Genomic DNA, 15,631 nt, shown 5'->3' with positions numbered 1-15,631 from the left:
TCTAGTATTTTCTTTCATATTTAATCTAGTACCAAACATCATTTTATGCAATCATCGTAGGACTGTGAATAAGCATATTTTTTACCTATTCTGACACTCAGAATTTGATTCCTTTTGTATGGCTACATTTTATTGCAATGTACATAATGTTCCTCCCCCTAAACATGAGAAAGGAAAACAAGCCACATTAAATTTTGGACACTCATGAAGTTTCACGTGATTACCCTGAATATAAAGAGAATCTAATTTTCAGCATTTTACTACAGAAAATTTAGAATGGTTCTATTTACAAGGATAGAGGCGTTTCCATATGAATGAGAGAAGTGAGGTAGAGCTCTTTGCCTTGCCTCTCCATCCAGGTATGCCATGCAGGAAGGAAAGCTGTGTTCTCACACTGCTGGGGAGCAGCCCCACGACGTGGGGCCCATCAACACAGGGCATCCAGTCACTCCAGTAAGGGTAGATGGGGAGCAGCACCACAGCCACAGGGAAACCCTTGAGATCCTGCCCCTCTACCACCTCCTCCTTCTCCTCTCACTTCCCTGCTACAGCTCTGCAAAACCCCAGGGAACACATGAACCTCCCTGCCAGACAGAGAAGGAAGAAGGGGAGAGGTAGCATGCTCCAGCATGGTCTGCAGGAGAAAATTAGACTCTGCTACAGCTTACACCTTACAGAGGGCAAGGTCTGCCCAAAGGCTTCCTTCATATAACTGGTAGGCATTGATTTTAATGTCATGACTCACTTATTGTGTCTCTCTCTATAACTAAAAGATACAATAATAATGATTGCAGTTCATTCAGCAGCCAAATTCAGAGCTGTGGTGCTCTAAAAGGCTGTTACAGACAAAGATTCTTTGGCTTGGAACATGTTTTAAATCTTCCCATCTCCCAGGAAACATTTATGACCTGCTTAACACACACTAAAGCAAATGCAAGTCTTTCTGAAGTCATAATTATAGCTGTAGATAGGGTATAACTTACTATATCTCTACTTTCTGACAAATAGGTTGAAAAATTACTGTGGTTAAAATTTTCCTTGCTTAAGTTTAAAAAAAAATATTCTGAAGCCAAAGATAAACATGAATGTGAGCTTTAACTATTCAGATTCCTGGAATTTCAGTAACTGATAACTGAAAAAAAAAGGTGAAATATGTACTCCTGACAGTAAAAACATATTTGGAAAAGAGACAATGAAGATGAATAAAAATTGAAATGGGAGCACCAAAACCAGGACAGAAGCCATTGTAACTCTTCCCAACCACAGCACTAACAACTGTGAGGGCAGCCTGAATATCTGCATAGCTCCATAATTCTGTGCCATGTGAAAAGCCTGTGAAAGCTCTGAGAAGCTGCCTGCTCTATGGACTGCTTGTCAGTGCTGATCAGTACTGCTGAGTGCTTATCCGCAGGTGCCAGGGATATCAAATGACCTGAACCTGAGAGCAATGGGCTCTAATCTGCAGATAAATTTAAAGACCCCAATTCCCTGCTGACTTAAAAGGGGATTCAAGAATCTCTCCAGCTTCAGACATTCACTAGTAAGAAACATCAAGGCAGAGGAATTAGGGAATATTCCTTGCAGTAAGCACAAGCTCACTGTAACCTTCTATCAATCAGAAGATCCTGGGTAGCCTTAAACACCTTGCAGAAATAGACAGCTTTGTGGTACAATGGCATTTGCATTTGAACAAAACATACTTAACCAGCTAGACCCCAGCATCTCAGTTTCTGATATATTCTTCTTCTCTTCAAATCACCCAAATAACTAGATAGTCTTTTCAAGGGTAAAGAAATTTAAAGTTGCCCTATAGAAAGAACTTCCCCATTTTTTCATATTCTTCATTAAGTTCTTCTAGACTCACACTCTTTATAATTTCTACTACAGCAGTTTGAACAGCTTTCCATAAAATTAGTGACTGTACTCCAAGCCTTTAATCTTGTCTTTTTTTTTTTTTTTTTTTTTTTTTTTACTGATTAGAAACAAATAGAACATGAGCTACAAATGAAGTACTTTTCTTCTTCAGCTGACAGAAGGCAAGTTACTCTCAAACTCCAAAATATGAACCTGCTGGTTTATCAATAACTTCCAGACAGTCAATCAGTTACATCTAAGCCTCCCTAAAAGAGAACTGAGGGGAAGAGACATGTTTGGACAAAACCCCTGTTCTGGACCATTTAATCATTAAATTGAGCCAGGAATACAATTATTTGGCTACACTGTAAGGAAATACTTGGGCAATATCTTTTCTATCAGGAAACTGGACACAATTACCCCTCTTGCTTTTTTAAAATCACAGAATCACAGAATTGCTTGCATTGGAAGGGACCTTAAAGATCATCTAGTTCCACCCCCACACCCTTATCAGGGTCCCATCCAACCTGACCTTGAACATTTCCAGGGATGGAGCATCCCTTGGCATTGCCTCCAGTTCACCTAGACTGAAAATACTTTTAGTGTTTTACTTGCACACTCCTGGTGCCTTTAATACCAAACAAGCAGCATAACAGGTAGGAAGGTGTGAGGAACATACCTTGGTGCCCTTGGAGGGTGACATCACATACCCACCTGTGCTGCACTGAGAACTGACACTTGCATTAATTTGGCTTCCTGCTGCTTTAACATAGAATTGCAAGCACCCAGAAGTGGTTGTGCAGCAATATTCAAAGAGGTACACGTTATTTCATGCTAAGCATGAGCACCAGTGGCCTTACCAGCCTGTAACTGTGCTCAGCAGGAGGGTGATGGGCAGGGAAGATGATAACAAAGTCAAGAACAACATGAATATATCTGACAGAAGATGCTGGCAGAAAATTTACTTGAACTGCTCTAAATGAAAAGCATGACTTAAATCGACCCCTTTAACATCAGAAAGGAATGTGCTTCGGTGCACTGAGCCTTAGGAATTTCCACCTGAACACCATCCTGCTCAGTTTTTAGCCACTGAATAACTCCAATAATATATAGGGCAGGAGGGAGAGGAGCACCTCAAAAAGTGCAGATTCTCAGTTTGCATCCCCATGCCTACACAGCATCATTTCTAATCTTGCTCCCATACCAAAGTGTGCTTGCATGCAGGAGCCACACAGTGGGAGATGCCCATACAATTATGACTGATGGGATTACACATTTAAAGATCAGTGTGCAGCTCCCAAGTTGCTTTGAAGAGCTGAAGGAAAAAGGAGAGCAGAGATGCTTGTTTCCACAGGGCTTGGCTCAGGCCTCTTCACTGATGTAGCCAGAACTTAGCCCTCAATATGAAGGTCCATTTTAGAACTGAGGACCAGGACACATCTCCAGCGAGATCTTGAGGCTTACCATTTCCTCACAGGGTATCCCTGTTTTGTAAGGTACCCACTAGAGTAAAAAAAATCACTTCAAAAAAGGACACTGTCTCTTGGGCCATGTTTTACAAAATACTTTACACAGATGCACATAACTTCTGCTGACTGTGAAAATTCTTTAACCTTTCTGATATTAAAGATTTCTATTAAAGAACACTTCAGTGAGCGAGAATCTATTTTCAAGTGGCAGTGCCAGTTTCTAGGGTGCAGTGTTGTAATTTAGCAGTGCCAAGTACTAGCTTGAATTTTAAAGCATGCTTTTAGCAGTTTGAACTGCATTTTCCACAAGACTCTTTCACCACAGATGCTCTGAGTTTTCTGTTACACAGTTGAAGAGCCATGCGTTTGGGAACATTTAAATATCACAATCAAATCATGACTGCCTGATATCATCACAGTTGCTGTACCATGTCTAGCAAAAACAGATTATGGAATGTCATACAATTAGCAAAATAATCTTACAATAATACTATTTCTGGACAGCAGACATAAACATTCAGAGCCACTATCTACAGCTCCTCCAGCAAGCATAAGCAAGCCAAATATTCCCCAAGACTTTTTGTTCTTGAGTGGAAATTCCAACCAACCTTTTCTTAGCTGTGTTTAGTCCCTTTTCTGTCACCTTTTAATTACAGTAATGTTTTATCTTAAATTTTTCTTCGTGCTTTTGTTTAGGTGCCAGAATTCAGCTTTTCTCTTACTTGCTCTGTATTTTCATTTAATTAAATCTTCCTTTGTTGCTATATATTTGTTTTTAACTTTTGTATTTTCATGGCAAGTACTCCCTCTGGCAAGGCTTACTGCAAGAATTACTGCACCATATTTCTTTCCTAGCATTTGCCAGGTATTTACCATGGATTGTCTGTCCCTTTCCCATCTGTGTGCTTCCTTTTTTGAAATATAGGAATTACACTGAAAATGCACTGAATAGATAATAAATAATAGCAGCAACAGCAATAATAATAATGATTATATTTGTCCAGGGGGAATTTGAGTCTCATTGTCTTTCTGCAAAAATATATAAACAATCACTCCCCAACAGGGAAACCTATGTCGAAATACAAGGCTGTTGCTAATTACAATGGCCAAATATACAGCCCTAATGCTGGTAACAGTGTCCAGGAGAAAGGAATACAGATGGGAGTGGATAGAAAGGACTTGTGACTGCCACTCCACTCTTTTCACTGATGCTGCCTATCCCACTCCTCAGCAGCCTCTCCTGTTGGCCTCCATTTCTCATTCCCTGTGTGCAGTGCCGGCATCACCCATGGCTTCCCTGGGCATTGTCCATTCAGATTTCCTCCTCTCCCAGTGCCTCCCACATCAGGCAACATCTCAGAGGCAAGTCAGGTGTGATCAGGATCTGCACCACAAAACCCCAAGCATGAGGAGTGGAACTCAGGGTTAGAGTGCACCTGAAAATACAGTTGAAAAGCTCCTGTTATTCCACAGTTCCCACAGGTGGCATACTGGTCAGGAAGCTGCCACAGGTTCCCCATCTTCTGAATTCCCTTTCTAGTGACGCCCACCTTCCCAGTTCCTGCTCCTCCTTTACAAACGTGAATCCTCCAGCCAAATTTGAGTGCACATGGCCCCATAAAGCCCATCTGGCCACCTCCCCTACCGGCGCTGCTGCCAGGCTGTGAGGGTCCCAGGGGAGAGGCAGCTGGCAGAGCACGTGTGGGCTTGGTGCGAGGGATTCGCCAGGGCGATGCTGAGCATCCGCGTGCCAGCTGCTTCACCAGGCCTTCTCAGCAGCACACTGAAGGCAGCTCCAGACCTCCCAAGTGCTGCTCTGTAAATCACACCTGGGCCTGGCTGACAACCCCTCCCTCCCTCTTAGACAAGCACTTTCAACCAGCTTGGTGCTTGCTAGCATTTTAGCAAGGATACGGGGCACATGAATACAAGAGGTGAGTTATACAACGCCACAGGCCTGTTCGGCGCAGGAGTCAGTGTTTTGGACACACATCTAGAATATTTGCAGTGCAGTAATAAAAGATCTGTCTCTAGTTTCCCTACTGCTTTCAGCAAGTTTCTTTGCTGCAAGACTACAGCAATGCCTGTTTTTTCAACAAATCAATATAAAGTGTGAATGAAGAAAAATAAGCAGTTCCTGATGCCCTTCACAAACTCAGTGACAAATATATGTGTGCACTTGTGCTCAGGGGAGATTGAGTTTCCAAGGTGTACCCATGCCAAAGTTCCTTTGGTAGAACATTCATGCCAACTTCTCTGTGTGTTACTGCTGTCAAGAATGAGAGCTGAATATTAGTGAGCAGGGTGTCCCTGCAGGATCAGGCTGGTAAAGGAGACCCTTAGAGCAAAGAGCGATTCTCTGCTGGCCAGGTGCAGATGAGGCTGAGTGGGATTCCTCCTGGCTGCTGTCCAGGGGTGTGGTAATGCACCATCTGTATCTGTATCCTGTTGTTATTGCCATTTAATGCAGCCTCCTTCATTAGCTGGCAAAGTGAATCTCAGCTGAAAATCAGCTTCCCAAGGGCAGTGAAGAGAGGAGAGCAGCATTTATCCCAGGCTGTAAGGCAACAAAAATAACCCATTTCCAAAGCTTTCTCACTTAGAAAAGTAAACTAAGCTATTTTGAGAGTTTCAGTCAAAACAGACATTCTCTACCCATAATTGAATATGGGATTTGGGTTTACTGAGCTGCTGAAAGTGCTTTGTTCCTCCCTGTCTGAGCACCAGCCGGCAGCAGCACTTAGCCCTGTTTGAGCAGTCGCCTGGGAGAGCTGCTGGCCCTATCTGCCCTGTCAGCCCTGGTCCCTGGTCACACAAGGTTTTGAGTATTGGACTGCATGCATACAACTGAAATAATTATCATAATCATATTTACAAGAGGCTTTGCTCCCAGGAGGGACTGAAGGCCTGAATACCATAGCAGAAGTGAAATAACACATAGTGTACTTTGTTGCAGTTTCTGTTTTTCAGTTGCATTCAAAAAGTTTGGAGCCAGACAAAAAACCTGGTTTGTTGGGGTCAGTGGCCACAAGAAATACTCAAACATGTCTGATGGGAGTCATAAAAAAAAGTAACTGAGCAGAAGTAATGCTTATCAGCAGAAAGCCTCTCTTGTTGGCAGCAGGCTTCATGAAGCCCCATGCCACCTCTCCCTGCTACAGTATTGTTTGCTCTATCCCCATCCATCCCAGAGGTACAGCCACACCAGCAGCTGCAGCAGGGCAGAGTTATAAATGTGTAATGAATGCTTTTAAGGTTCCCCAGCAGGTGTGCAGCTTGTGAGTCCATGCTGTGATCTAACGTGGCCGGTAGGCTGTGGGAGAGACAAAAGGGCTATGGAGAGTAGCAGTGGGGAGATGCAGGGAGCAGGGCCAGGCAGGAACACAGCTGGTAGCACAGCTGTGGGGCATCCAGCAGCCTGAACTCCAAAAGCAGGCAGATGAAAGTTCCTACTCCACCTGGAGCTTAAAGCCTATAGAAAGGGTGAAAAGGTAATGTTTTTTGCTAAAGCTTTTGCCCATGTGCAGCAGTGGGGGTAGGTCAGGTGCTGATCACAGGAGGCACCCTGATGTCCATCCTACAATTGTGGTGAGGGATTGTGCTTGTTGGCTTCATGAATCACTGTCTGTAAAGGCTGTGTCTTCTCACGTGATTAGCTGGAGGGGAGCTTCAGGGTATGACTTCGTGGCTATAGCTTATTGCCTCTTCCCCTCAAACACTTTAATATATACTTTACTCCAACACAGAATGTATTCATGGTGGTTCAACAGTCTCTTCTACTCATGTCTAGGTACTTTATATTTCTCATCTTTTCCCTCAAGTGTGGGTCTGTCTAGCCTGTCACAATGGCAACATTCCATTGGAATGAACAGTTTTGGGGTTTCTATACTTGCCTTCTTTGAGGTTTTCCTCCACACTTCTTTTCCATGAAAACTCCCATGAGCTGGTGCAGTGAGCTGTAGTAGAGCATGACTGTGTCACCTTCAATTAGCCTGGCGGATCTGCAACACACTGAGTGCTAATGTTCAGGCACTGAATTTTCTCCTAAATGTGGGTGATAGAGGCTACTGGCAACACTACCAGAATTTGGAGCTTCGAGCATCTTTCAAGGCACACTGTGTCGGTTGCTGAGCTTTGTTCAATGCCTATATGTAGCTCTTCAATGTATTGCACTATAATTATCTAAAATATGAGTTCCCATTCTCCTCAACAACCAAAGAGTATGTGTGATGGATGGAGTAGGGGTGGGGGGGACACAGTCTAATGTGGCAGAAGCTGAAGTCTTTAGGAGGACCTTTGCACAGCTCAAACTTTGTAGGAAAAGCAGAAACATCTTCAGGGAACAATCTGGGAGTTAAGGAAGTGTGTGTTCTGACCCCTGATTTGGTCATGACTTGGGGTTGAGAAGCCACATTTGTCTGACACAGGAGATCAAGTCTTACCTCTTTCCATGGGACATTGGGAGCATCTATTTAATGATTACCCTGCCACGCTAGCTGTGTGCTCTAATTTATTCCAGGTATGGCTGGACCCGAACACAAGTGAAATCTCTGGGAAGTTCAGATGCTTAGCACCTGAAAAACTTACTTTTTTGTATAGAGCTAGAGTTCAGTATTCTTGTGGCAAAATGTCCTTCAGCTACTAAGATTTTAAGTGAGGCCAAAACAGCAACCCTTGCTTTTCCTCTTAAATATTCTTCTCTGTATTCCAGTGTAATATAGGCCTCACACAAAAGCCACAAATATATGTGTGCTTATTCTTAGCTGCCAATTTTGCCAAAGATGAGTGAGACTCACTTATTGCCCATTGAGTATTCTATTGTGGCAACAGCTTATTCATTTTTTTAAAGGAATTATATATTTAAAATGGTGAAAACAGAGCCTTGCCAGCTAGGACTATAATACATTCTACTCATAGTAAATCCTGCTCTGTCATGTGTGGGCAGAAGCTTGTTAAGGGCACCTTCCCAAACACTGTCAGGTCAGAACAGGGACATTCAGCCTCTGTGAAAGACTGAAATCTGTACAAAACCCCACTGGCCAATTTTGTCTTTGCTCTGTTTTACCCATCAGTGGCGAGACAGCGCAACAACGTGGGATGTCATTGCAGCCCTGTGGCATGGCCCCACAAACCTGCTGGGTTTTTGGCACAAACCTGATGGCAAAGATGTGCAGAAAATAGCAGCTGGGAACCAGGCCCAGTGGCATCCAGTGCAGGGGCTCTGAGACTGCATTGCAGACTAGCAGACTTCACTTTCTTCCCTCGTGGCAGTACTTTTGAGTGGTACAGTCTTGCTAGTTCAATTTTATTAAGTGACTTATGTTTTGCATCCATTCTCATTTCATAATTGTACTTCTACATGTACCTCTGACCGGGAGCAAGAATTTTATGTAGGCAAAAACTCTCCCACTCTTTCTCCTATGAGTGCTCTAAATGGTGCACAGGATTATTTAAAAAATATCTGTGTGAGAAACTCTGAAAGTGAATCACAAAGAAGAGAGTGTAAAGGATATTTAAGTTGCAAACCAGTAGAAAGTCTTTGTTAAACACTTAATGTGCACTTGCTGTCAATTAATCCAGTTTGTTTCCTCCTGTAATTGTCCTGATTTATTTGCACATAACCTCCCTTTCTAGTGATACTTCATGATCCAAACCCTTGAAAATTGGGGGTCACAATCAAGAGCCCTTGCTCTGAATAGGTTACAAATGCATAGCCATTTGCAAAGAATTTTCCTCCAATGCAGCATTCCTACATTTTATTGATTCACGTGAGGAATAGAAACATTTTTAAAAAATGTCAATTTTGTTGCAGTGAAATTTAACAGCTTGATGCACTACCATCTGTTTAAGGGAAAATAAGAATCAAGCTGCTGTTAGGGTTTAATGCCATAATAATTCTTTAAATTGATGGCAGATTCATCCTTTGAGCAGATTGATCTCTTTTGGAGATGCTGCATAACAGCAAGAATTATTTTAAGCAGAAAAGACAGGAAATTTGGTACATGAGAAGAAAGGAAGCCAGAGAGGGTGCTTCACCACATAGTCAGCAGAAGACTCAAGGGGAAAATCAGCACACTGGCTTTCCTGCTGAAGGCAAGATAGCAAGCACGGATTGTACTGGTGGACTGTGAAACCAAAGTGCCAGGAGCTGTTACAATTGTACAACAGCTGCTATTCAGCAAGTGATGCTGCCTTCCTCATTCTCCTTATGTTTTTGACTAAATGTCTTTACATGTTTTCTGGGATGGGGAGCCTTCTGTGGCAAGTCATCTTTACATTTTGCTTGTTCAGTATCCAGCATCATGTTCATAATCACTAATGCTTCTACAAATGATAAATTGAATAATGACAGTACTATTTGCTTTTATTTTCTCACTGCTATTCATTTTGCTTGCTGATCTCTTGCAAAAAATGTTTCTGGCTCCCATTTCAAGAAAGAACATAGTCCAGCACTTAGGCTCAGTGCTAAATCACCTCTGGATATCCTTGTTGTACTTCAGTATTAGAAGTGCTAAGAAGCATAGAGGAATTCAGGGTAGCTAAGAAAGTTTTTTCCCAAAGCATCATTTATTTGCAATGATTCTCCAGATGCTTCTTCAAGAAACTGAAATAGATAGAGAACAGCTAAAATATTTCCCCTTTCTCTGAATTTATTTTTCCTTCATGGTTTGGTTAGAAATCAGCATATGGGAATTACAGCATGTTAAAAGGTGCAAAGGAAAATAAAAGGTAACTAGGGTATTGTTAATACAGTGCTCCACCTGGGCATTACAACAGTTAAATGCTGAAAGTTACTGATGTTATACTTCTATCATTTGCTGTCATCAAGGACCAGCCAAGCCAGTTTATAATTAATGAACATGAATAGATATTAATTTTGTATTCCTATTCATGAAAAATTATTAACCTCTAATGGGAGTTCTTGCTGCTTCCTTAAATTAAAAATTATATGAAAAAAACTTTTTAATTGTTCTAGTCTGAAGCTATCCAGAAATAAAAGCATCCAGAAATAAACAGAGAAAGAGAATTCATAAATTTAGGAAATTATAGTAAAAGAGAAACATACCTTGCAGTACTAAAGACTTTTAGTAGAAATTTTCCTCTGAGTGTAGGTGCTAAAATTATGTGCTATGTTGAAATCAGCTCAACTGCCTGAATGCAATCTGCTAATAAGGGCAGACTTCCCCATGCCCCCGGTTGAAATAATTAGGTAAGACATTTGCAATTACTTTCTTGCCCATTAGGGGAAAATCTAACTAATAAATGTTATTAAAATCTCAGAAATTGTTCTTTAAAAGCCAACAGGTCAGTAGAAATCTGAAGGTGGAAGTGCTGATGCTCTAAGAGGCACTTGGGACTTGACCTTAGCTAATGGATGGTTACAGGGATGAACTAGTCTGGGTTGTGAAAGCTGATGACCTCCTGACTGCTCTAAGTCTGAGAATGTGAAACTTTTAGCCATGTAAGAAGCAGTAAAGGAAATAGAACCACAGCCTTGGCTTGAGGAGGGATGATGATGGCTTATTTAGGGATCTGTTTGGCAGGATCTCACAGGAGGCTGCCCTGGGAAGCAAAGGGACCTAGGAATGCTAGCTGACCTTCACTGACATCACCATCAAAGAACAAGAAAACTCCATTGTGACACATGTGTAGTCAAGCAAGTGGGGCAGGCAGCCAGTGTGCAGGAATAGGCTCTCCTGCTGGAGTTCAGAGAGTAGGCAAGCACAGAGATAGTGGAGAGTACTTGCACCATGGAGCAAAACAGAGACATTACTCTACACCGACTAAAACATGGAAGCATTTACTAAAGCCAAAGCTCAGCAAGACTTAAAGCTCATATGGGACTCAAAGGTGCTTCTGAAGTACACGGGCAGAAAGAAAAATGGGATCCTGCTCCTCAGGAGCCAGGTGACTTAGTGACACAGGAAATGGTAAAAGCTGAGGTGCTTAATGTCCTTTTTTTTTTTTTTTTTAATGGATGTGGTCTAGCCTCAGACACTGAAGCACTGAAGAGAAAGACAGAATGGGGAGCACTTGGACACAACTAAATCCACAGAGCCAAGCAGGGTGTTTCCCAGGAAGTGGGAGAAGGGGGTGGTGGGAACCTTTAAGGTCAAAAAAGACAAACTACGTCCTGCATCGGGGCCCAAATTACCTTTTATGCCAAAAGTACAGCCTGAGCCTCAGTGGTCAAAAAACAGCTTTGCAGGAAAAGTACCCAGGGGTGCCAGAGGAGAAGCAGCAGAGCATAAGCCAGCCATGGGCTCTCACAGCAGGGAATGCCAACGGCATTGTGGGCTGTAGTAGATAAGAGTGTGCTCACCAGGTTGATGAAAGGGATTGTTCTCCTCTGTTTGGCATGTGTGACACTGCAGATGGGAGTGAGACAGCATCTGGAGCATCATGTTCAGTTTTGGGCTCCCCAGTGCAAGAATGATATGGACAAACTGGAGCAAGTCCAGGTTTTGATGTGCAGCCAAGGCTGCCATCGGTGTTTACAGCCCAGAAAAGTTTATCCCTGTTAGTTTGAATCAAGTAACTCAGTTAAACACATAATTAACCAAGTGAAACACATCAGTCTATGATATACAGACCAGGTAAGATGATCTCATATTTTGCGAATATAAAAGAAACAAAGATAAAATGGAAAACAGCATACCATTTTTCTTACCCAGAATGAGAGACTTGAAACATAAAATCATTTATCATCAGCCTGTGCCTTTAGTGCACCAATGGAGCAACTTAATGCCTAAATCAAATACTTTGGAAAGAATTAGAGATACTAACCATCTTCTAAGTTACTGTTTAGAAACTGTGCTCCTTAAATGAATGTTTGCATTGGTGTGTCAGCAAGTGTCAGGGAGCTGGAGGAGACAGCTGGAATGCTGTAGAAGCTTGCCTTCTGTGGGATACAGTTCCCTATCTACTTGCCATGTTAACCATGATACCTTGTGCTTAGAGACACTGCCTAGTTAATTTCCATATATTAAAGCTTTAAATAAAGATTTGTATTCTAAAATCCAATGAAAACATTGAGGCTATTGTACTAAAATATACTTTATTAATACAAAATATTTTCTGTCATCAATAAACATATAGATAGGGTCTATACAGATATATGTATATTCTTATACATTAATGTACATATTTTTATATTTCTCAGCTCTAATTCTTCTATGAAATTTGTGTTATGCTGTAACATATGCACATTTTTACAGTTTAACATTAAATGAAGTCCCCCAAATTTTATTATAAAAGTTAAACATATTAACTGTTTCCCTTGTCTACAGACTTCAGCATCTTTTCCTAATTGAAAAGTTGTGAATTTGTGAGCTTCTCCTCATTCCTCTGAAAGATGTCACCCACATCTTCTCACTTCTGTCTTCTGTCAAAACCTTCTATCCAGTTTTAGAAAGGTTTAAAGTCAGTGAGGATGCAGCATTCAGTTCAGGAACAGGCACCTGACAAACTCTTCAATCTCTGCCACTAATTCTACCACACTTTTCATTTCCATCCCTCAAGTCAGCATAGGGACCTTCCTTGCTTCCTCTAGCTGGACACTGCAAAAATATAGATCCAGATGATCCCTTTCTCACAGGCTGCCTTGTCTCATTCTCTTCAGTTCTGTTGTACAATAAACTCTGGTGCCTGCTACAAATTTCATCCCCCCATGACACTAGAGTTGGAGTTTCTTAACAGACTAAACTCAAATTCAAGGCTCCAAGTGCTAAAAGCCTTGGTGGTGTGCACTAATGATGCACACCACCACCCCAATCTGAAGGCCTGAAGTAATTTAGTATTTTCTCATAAAATTCAGGTGTGCCACTTTTGAATTCTTTTACATTCTGCCAGGACTGCAGTTCCTCATCTCTCCTGCTGCTGTCTGATATTTTACTGTACCTCTTACGTGAGCCGCTGAAGCTGCTCTGTCTGGGCATCTTTTCAGCTTCTTGAAAGATTCTGCTGGCAGTAGATTTTTTCTCTTTTCTCCACTACTGCTGGAAAAAATGCCTGGCCTGCCATGAAGGAACAGCCAGAGCCAGACTTGGAGCTTATGAAAGCCCTGTATTCACCTATCTGCACTATGTATTTTCTCTGTATCTTGTATATTAATGTATTAAAATAACATTCTGCTTCCATACTCCTAGTGTTTTGTCATCTACCACCACAAGAGCCAACATCTCCTTACCATCATCCTTACCCCACAGCCTCCCCATATCATTTCTTCAAGAATTAACTCCTTAAGAGTGTGGTCTAATAACTTAAAAATAACTATTCTGCTACTTATTGGGTGAAAAAAAGTGACAGAGTCCAGCTTTATGTATTCTGGATATAAATTTTCACCAAAAACATATGACATAACATGGAATTTAGCAGAAGTAATTTAAATGCGGAATTAGAAAAATTATTACATTTTCTAAAGCAATGCAAATAAGTGACAGGTTTATTTAAACTGCAAATATCAAATAAATTAAAAATAAATAATTTAACACCTATAATGGATTCAGTGAAAATCAGCTGATAAACAAAGAGCTACTGGCTATTGACAGAACTTTGTAAACTATCTGTTCTTCGGGAAGGCAATAAACTGCTTAGTAATTACTAAAATATGTGACTTTGCCAGGTGGTCTCCAGGGAGGACTCATTTCATTCCCATGGACAGCCTGCAACTTCTTTTGGCTCTTCTCAAGCCGTTCTCTCCTCATTTTGTTTTCCTGAGAATAAAAAGATGTGTGAAAAAAAAGCCCTAACCAAAACAACCCCCCCTCCCACCCCTCAACAACAATTCTACTAACAGAAAAGTTACATTCCTGTTATGCCTTTCTTGTGTAAAATGAAAATAAAATGTGCAATGGAAATTTGCCTTTTGCAGCTTGGCACATCCCTTTTAGAGGCTCAGTCAGACTTGCACAATGCAACACAAGAGGCTGCACATTGGGTGTCACTTACAATTAGGGTTACTGTCTCAAGGATGGGCTGGGTTGAGCACTGTCTAAACAAAAGCCCAACAGAAGGCCTACTGGATTAGGTATTGGTCTTGTAGGTAATTGGTCTCATATTAATTGCTTCTCATCTTTAAGAGGATACCTAAATCACAATGCAAAATATGTTGTTCTCATATAATGATGCATCATTGTAACTTTCTGTACTTATTAAATCACACTTGTCATGCATTAGAACAAACTGGTAATTAAGCAATTTCATTTTAAACAAAGATCTATATAATTTATGTTATAAGCACTGCAAGGTTCTAATTCTATTTTCTATTGTTTCAAACAGCAATGGGGCAATTAGGATGATGGGGGATAAGCAAGATACTTGCAACACTCTTTTTGTGTCTCATTAACAAATGATTTTCAAGAGACCTGTCATTCAAAAATTAAGTTGCAATTATTTAAAATTATTTTTAAATTTCTAATCAGCTCTATTCTACATAAAATAAGCATTCTTCTTTGCAAGGATGACTGCCATTTCACCCTCAAGAGGACCAGCATCTAAAGGTGCATCTGCATTAGCAGTACTCTGGTGAGCTCTCTATGAGTGCAAGTTTTCCTTGCAGGTTTGTGGTGCATACGGGTGCACATTTCTTAATGACTTAAAAGTAGTTTTTTCTTGGTGGAACCAAGGTTGGCCATATAGACCACAGCAAAATTTACAATGCCTCCTGTGATGGGTGGATAAGAGGTCCTTGAGCAGCTGCCTTTCTCACACATGAACAGTACATTCATTCCCAAGACCAACAACTAACAAACACATCCCTGGTAGTAAAGATGCAATGTGGATATGCCCACTTAAAACCATCATCAGCTATGCCACATTCAGCCCTGGTTCGTTCATTGTTTGCAGCCCATCAGCCAGCATTTTGAAGCATCCATTGAAGTTCTGTATTTTCAAATGTATGATCTGCACTGCAGTGAAAGTGTTGCTGCTTGACGACAGCTGTAAAATAGCTGGTACTCTCATATATCCCACGATCCTATTCCTCTGATGGACACTGTATATCCACAAATTCCCAAGATGCAGGCAGTGTTTGCTTCTTACTCATATGTGAGCAGGGAAAGAGTGAGGTAACTGTGGCTGAGGGAGCAGACTGAAAAAGGGGTGTGGAAGCATTACTGTAAGAAAGAGAGCTTGAGTGAAGTTTTCTCCTGTTTTACACATATATGTGTCCAAACACTGTAGAAAGCAAAGCAACACACTGAAATATCAACCCTATCAATATGATTTTAATCTGTGCCCTTCAGCTCTTTGTCAACATAAACCTGAAGATCCAATTCAGTTAGGAACCTCTGGTCTGGCTAAATAAA

The 15,631-nt window shown here is 41.3% G+C and overlaps 1 protein-coding gene across 5 annotated transcripts in view; it reads right to left on the bottom strand.

The window, feature by feature from the left end:
• The window catches only part of MAP9 (microtubule associated protein 9), a 99,143-nt gene that overhangs the window by 69,541 nt on the left and 13,971 nt on the right, over positions 1 to 15,631 (bottom strand). For 2 of the 5 annotated variants that reach the window (XR_010998097.1, XM_068187241.1), the window contains one exon: positions 12,368 to 14,038. The exons of the other annotated variants lie outside the window; for them this stretch is intronic. Coding sequence is in view for 1 of the 2 variants with exons in the window: in XM_068187241.1 (XP_068043342.1) it covers positions 13,916 to 14,038 (123 nt within the window). In the remaining variant the exon portion in view is untranslated. Of the gene's footprint in view, positions 1 to 12,367; positions 14,039 to 15,631 lie in introns of those variants that run through there. 5 annotated transcript variants of the gene reach the window in all.

Source organism: Anomalospiza imberbis, chromosome 4, assembly GCF_031753505.1.
Source record: "Anomalospiza imberbis isolate Cuckoo-Finch-1a 21T00152 chromosome 4, ASM3175350v1, whole genome shotgun sequence".
Taxonomy (NCBI): domain Eukaryota; kingdom Metazoa; phylum Chordata; class Aves; order Passeriformes; family Viduidae; genus Anomalospiza; species Anomalospiza imberbis.
This window is presented reverse-complemented; position numbering and strand designations above follow the sequence as displayed.